This window comes from Pundamilia nyererei, unplaced genomic scaffold (genome assembly GCF_000239375.1).
Source record: "Pundamilia nyererei isolate P.nyererei 1_Seehausen unplaced genomic scaffold, PunNye1.0 scaffold00523, whole genome shotgun sequence".
Lineage (NCBI taxonomy): Eukaryota > Metazoa > Chordata > Actinopteri > Cichliformes > Cichlidae > Pundamilia > Pundamilia nyererei.
In genome coordinates, this window is record NW_005187924.1 from 135,712 (window position 1) to 139,615 (window position 3,904).

At 49.7% G+C, this 3,904-nt stretch overlaps 1 protein-coding gene across 1 annotated transcript in view; it reads left to right on the forward strand.

Moving 5' to 3' along the window:
• Positions 1 to 285: 285 nt before the first annotated feature.
• The window catches only part of LOC102214404 (deoxynucleotidyltransferase terminal-interacting protein 1), a 6,222-nt gene continuing 2,603 nt past the window's right edge, over positions 286 to 3,904 (forward strand). Inside the window, exons 1-11 of the mRNA XM_005754206.2 lie at positions 286 to 613; positions 1,033 to 1,103; positions 2,264 to 2,360; positions 2,446 to 2,544; positions 2,663 to 2,722; positions 2,790 to 2,846; positions 2,918 to 2,973; positions 3,053 to 3,095; positions 3,287 to 3,345; positions 3,481 to 3,541; positions 3,696 to 3,811. Coding sequence (XP_005754263.1) covers positions 530 to 613; positions 1,033 to 1,103; positions 2,264 to 2,360; positions 2,446 to 2,544; positions 2,663 to 2,722; positions 2,790 to 2,846; positions 2,918 to 2,973; positions 3,053 to 3,095; positions 3,287 to 3,345; positions 3,481 to 3,541; positions 3,696 to 3,811 — 803 coding nt within the window. The 5' untranslated portion in view covers positions 286 to 529. The remainder of the gene's footprint in view (positions 614 to 1,032; positions 1,104 to 2,263; positions 2,361 to 2,445; positions 2,545 to 2,662; positions 2,723 to 2,789; positions 2,847 to 2,917; positions 2,974 to 3,052; positions 3,096 to 3,286; positions 3,346 to 3,480; positions 3,542 to 3,695; positions 3,812 to 3,904) is intronic.

A 3,904-nucleotide genomic window follows, 5' to 3' on the forward strand; every position in this document is an offset into this window, starting at 1 on the left:
AAAAATATTCTGCCATAGATCAAAAACTGAAGAAAACCATGAATCAACATGTGAACATTACCTGATGCTGCTGAAGGGAAGCAGAGCACACTGAGAGACAGAGCTGTGCAGGAAGTTTGATTTTGTCTTGGAGGAAAGTCAGAGAAAACGTGTGACGATGTTTATCCGATATGACATTAGTCAAACTCAAATCGATTTGAATGGGGAAATCGATTTTTTAAACCCACCTCTACACCTGTCTGCACAGGTGACCTCCTTACGATCACAAATCCTCCGGAAGTCAGTGCTTTTATTGTGAAGCGGTGACAGGAAGTGCGGTTGTATTCGGTTTTGCCGGAAGTGGAAGAAGCAGCAGCGAAGTTTCCGCGAAACAGACAATAAACAGGCAAAGTGGTAGCCACGTATCGATTATTGTTTGCTGAGTATCAGTTGATCGTCGGTCAGCTCGGGGCAGTAACCGTAAACACCTTTACGGCCGGTGATTGCCGTTAGCGCGGTCTTTGGCCCGGTTGGACCCGGATCGGAACAGATGGGGGCGCACCGCAGTGACGGAGGCCGGGACTGGCTGCAGCAGGACGGGCCGGAGCAGCCGGACCACCCGGAGCAGAGCCCGGTGAGGCCGCGAGCCACCGCACAAACATCCGTCACACGACACCGTGAATATTTTTTTCATGAAAGCTGGTGACGTCACAGTCACGGAATAAACCTAAACACGGTGGTCCGGGTAACTCCAGGAAATAGACGGAGCCCCGGCCCCCGCTTTTTGGTGTGTTTTTGTCAGAGTTGGCTCTCGGGTGGTTTGAGTCACGTGTCTGTTGTCAGAATAAGCCAAACACCTGCTCAGTTGAAAGTAATCCATTACTCTATAGGCAGCAATCTTTTACTATGTGTTAATGTTTGTCGGGAAACACAGGTGCGCTTCACCTGAACACCTGCACACTCTGTTTTCTAAATAACGTTGGGTTGAAAATGTCCTGGTGTGCTCTTACCTGTTCACACGTCATACAGTTACACTCATCTGTGTGTGTGTAGAAGCCGTGGAACTTGATGATCAAACACAGACAGATCCAAAGACGAGGACGGCGCTCTCACATGATGGTCAGGTAAGTGGACCGTTGGATCTGATTGGCTCGTACTTTCTGTGATGGTTGTGGCTCTGTACTATGACGAGAGTGCAACATCCAGGATATGTTTCTGTTGGCTGGATCCACGTACCCTGAGTTTGGCGATCAGGATTGGAGGTCACACGAAGCTGGTTATCACCGCCCTAAGTTCACAGAGGGTTTCTCCTGCACGTTCACATGAAAGAGGCGGGTTTTTTGTGATTGTGACCAATCGCAAACTGGCATTTCATGTCTCACATCACTGTTCCTCCACAGAAAACGATCCCCATGAGCGCCATATCAGTAAAATGCAAATGAGACAGTTGTTCAGTCTTTTGTCGCACACAGTAAAAATCTTGCTTCTAGTTAATAGTTTTGTCACTGAGCGCACTCACACTGCTGTCTGTTTGTAAGGTGGCGGCTGCACATTAAAGCTTCCTGTCCCACAGCCCGATGGAGGAAACAATGCAACGCAGGGTTTATGCTTCATTCGGTTGGTTTATTAAAGTACGGCCTCTCGTGAATAACAGAACGAGTGGAAACGTCCCGCGCTCCTGACAGCGGTAGTTTTTGCTGCTGTGTATGGCGTAATACAAATCTGACCTGGGGTCAGCTGGTGCAGTACAGGTGTGCTGTTTCAGGATCACATATTAATGCTCGAAGACCAAAACTGTTAACTGCCAACAGAAAACAATCAAGAACTGAAGCTGAGGTGATTTATCATTGGTTACTGATGGTCGTCAGGGAAACACAAAGACATTGTTGTTAAAATCCTTAGACCCCTCCCACTGTCACCGCAGCCGTCCGAGGCATCTTCCAAAGGATGCTGACACTATTTTCTGGAGCGCTCGTTGATCAGTAGGAAGTGATGTCGTACTTGTTGATCTCTGATCCGGATCTTAACCTGCTCTGGAGCAGGTGAGGTTCACAGTGTTAGTTACCATGGTGATGAAAACCAGGGGTAACCACCTGGATAAGCCAGGCTTCGTAGCGCAGACCTCTGAGCTCACAGGACGGGAAACGTAAACGCGGCCATTCAGTTTGTTTTTAAAAAACTTTATCAACAACACTCAGACGACAGGAGTCCAGGTGTGTCAGGGTTTCACCTTGAGCAGGACGTAGAGACAGACCTGCTCATCTGTCCTCACCTGTCTGTGCAGCTACACGGACCCTCAGGTGTCCATGGACCTGCTGCGTGCCGTGCTCCAGCCCAGCTTCAACCAAGACATCATGGCCGTGTTCAGTAAATATCAGAAGGTTAGCAGTCGCACTAAAAGGGGAGGGGGTGGAGTTATTTGGTTTGACCTGTGCAGGGGTTCGAGCAAGTGTGTTTGTGTTGCAGTTCTTCGAGAAGGCAGCAGAGAATGTGAAGGAGAACGTTGGAGACGACATTCAGACCGATCACCTGATCAAGGAGGCGTGCAGGAACGTCCTCGAACACGTGAGGCATTCTGATGCTCATGAGACCACCTGAACTCACCTGACAGGTGTACCTGTGAAGCCGGATTAGCTGTGTTGAGTGTAAAGCCTGATCTGTTTCCCTATGATTTCATCTCCAGGCCAAGCAGCTGTTTCCGGAGGCTGAGGTGAAGAGGGCGGTACCAGAGGCAATGATGAAGGTAGGTGTAGGAGCAGGCAGCTTACCTGGGAAGGTAGTCCCGTGCCTCACCTGTTTGTTTCCCGCAGAGGCAACGAGTTGCTGATGACGACTGCAGCCAGAGAGGAAGCCCGCTGCACAAGAAGGTAACCACCCCCCCAACACACACACTCACACACGAGTGCGATCACTGACTCTGATCACTTCCTGTCCTTAGAGAAAGATGCGTCCAGGTCCCGTGGCCTCATCTGATCGACCTCTGACCTTCTCTGTGTGAGTATCTAATAGGTGACATCATCGTCAGTGCACAGGTAGATGAACACACCTGACCGATGTCCATCTGTGTCCTCAGGGTGAAGCCCAAGTCTGAGCCCATCAAGAAGGAGGGGCCCAAGGTGAGTGGTTACTTGAACTGACAGGTGAACTCAACTGAAATAAATGTCTTCATCATCATCAGACCCAATAACACGGTGGCAGTGACCCAGTGTGACCCGATGGGGGCGCTGTGCTCTACAGCGTTGCCTTCATGTCGGGGGTGTAAAGTCGCCGCTGTGATGATGTCACAGTGACGCTGTCTGTGTTTCAGTGGGATCCGTCCAGACTCAGCGACAGCAGCACGTTCGTGCTCGGGTCAAGAGCCAACAAGTGAGTCCGCAGCAGCAACGCCAACAGGAAACGGCGTTCACACAACACTTAAACGTTTAAATGACACGTAAACCTCCACACAACAGCGATACGACGTTAAAATAACAAACATCTTATGTTGTGATGTCACTGCAGGGCGCTCGGAATGGGTGGGACCAGAGGACGAATCTACATCAAACACGCCGACCTGTTCAAGGTAAAATGCTGCATGACGTAACAGGAATCTGACATCTGCATCCATCTTTGGTATACAGTCTGTGGTCTGAAGGCCATGCTGAGTCTGCCTCACCTGTGTGTGTGTGTGTGTGTGTGTGTGTGTGTGTGTGTGTGTGTGTGTGTGTGTGTGTCAGTACGCAGCTGATGCCAAGGATAAACAGTGGCTGGCAGAGAGACACCACATGAGGGCGACAGGAGGAAAGATGGTGAGAAACTATGAAACGCGTCAACTGTGGCTCGCAAATCTCTAAAGTTAGAAATATCCTGTCTCAGAGTGACGCTGAAAAACTAGTTCATGCATTTATTACTTCCAGGCTGGACGACTGTAATTCATTATTATCAG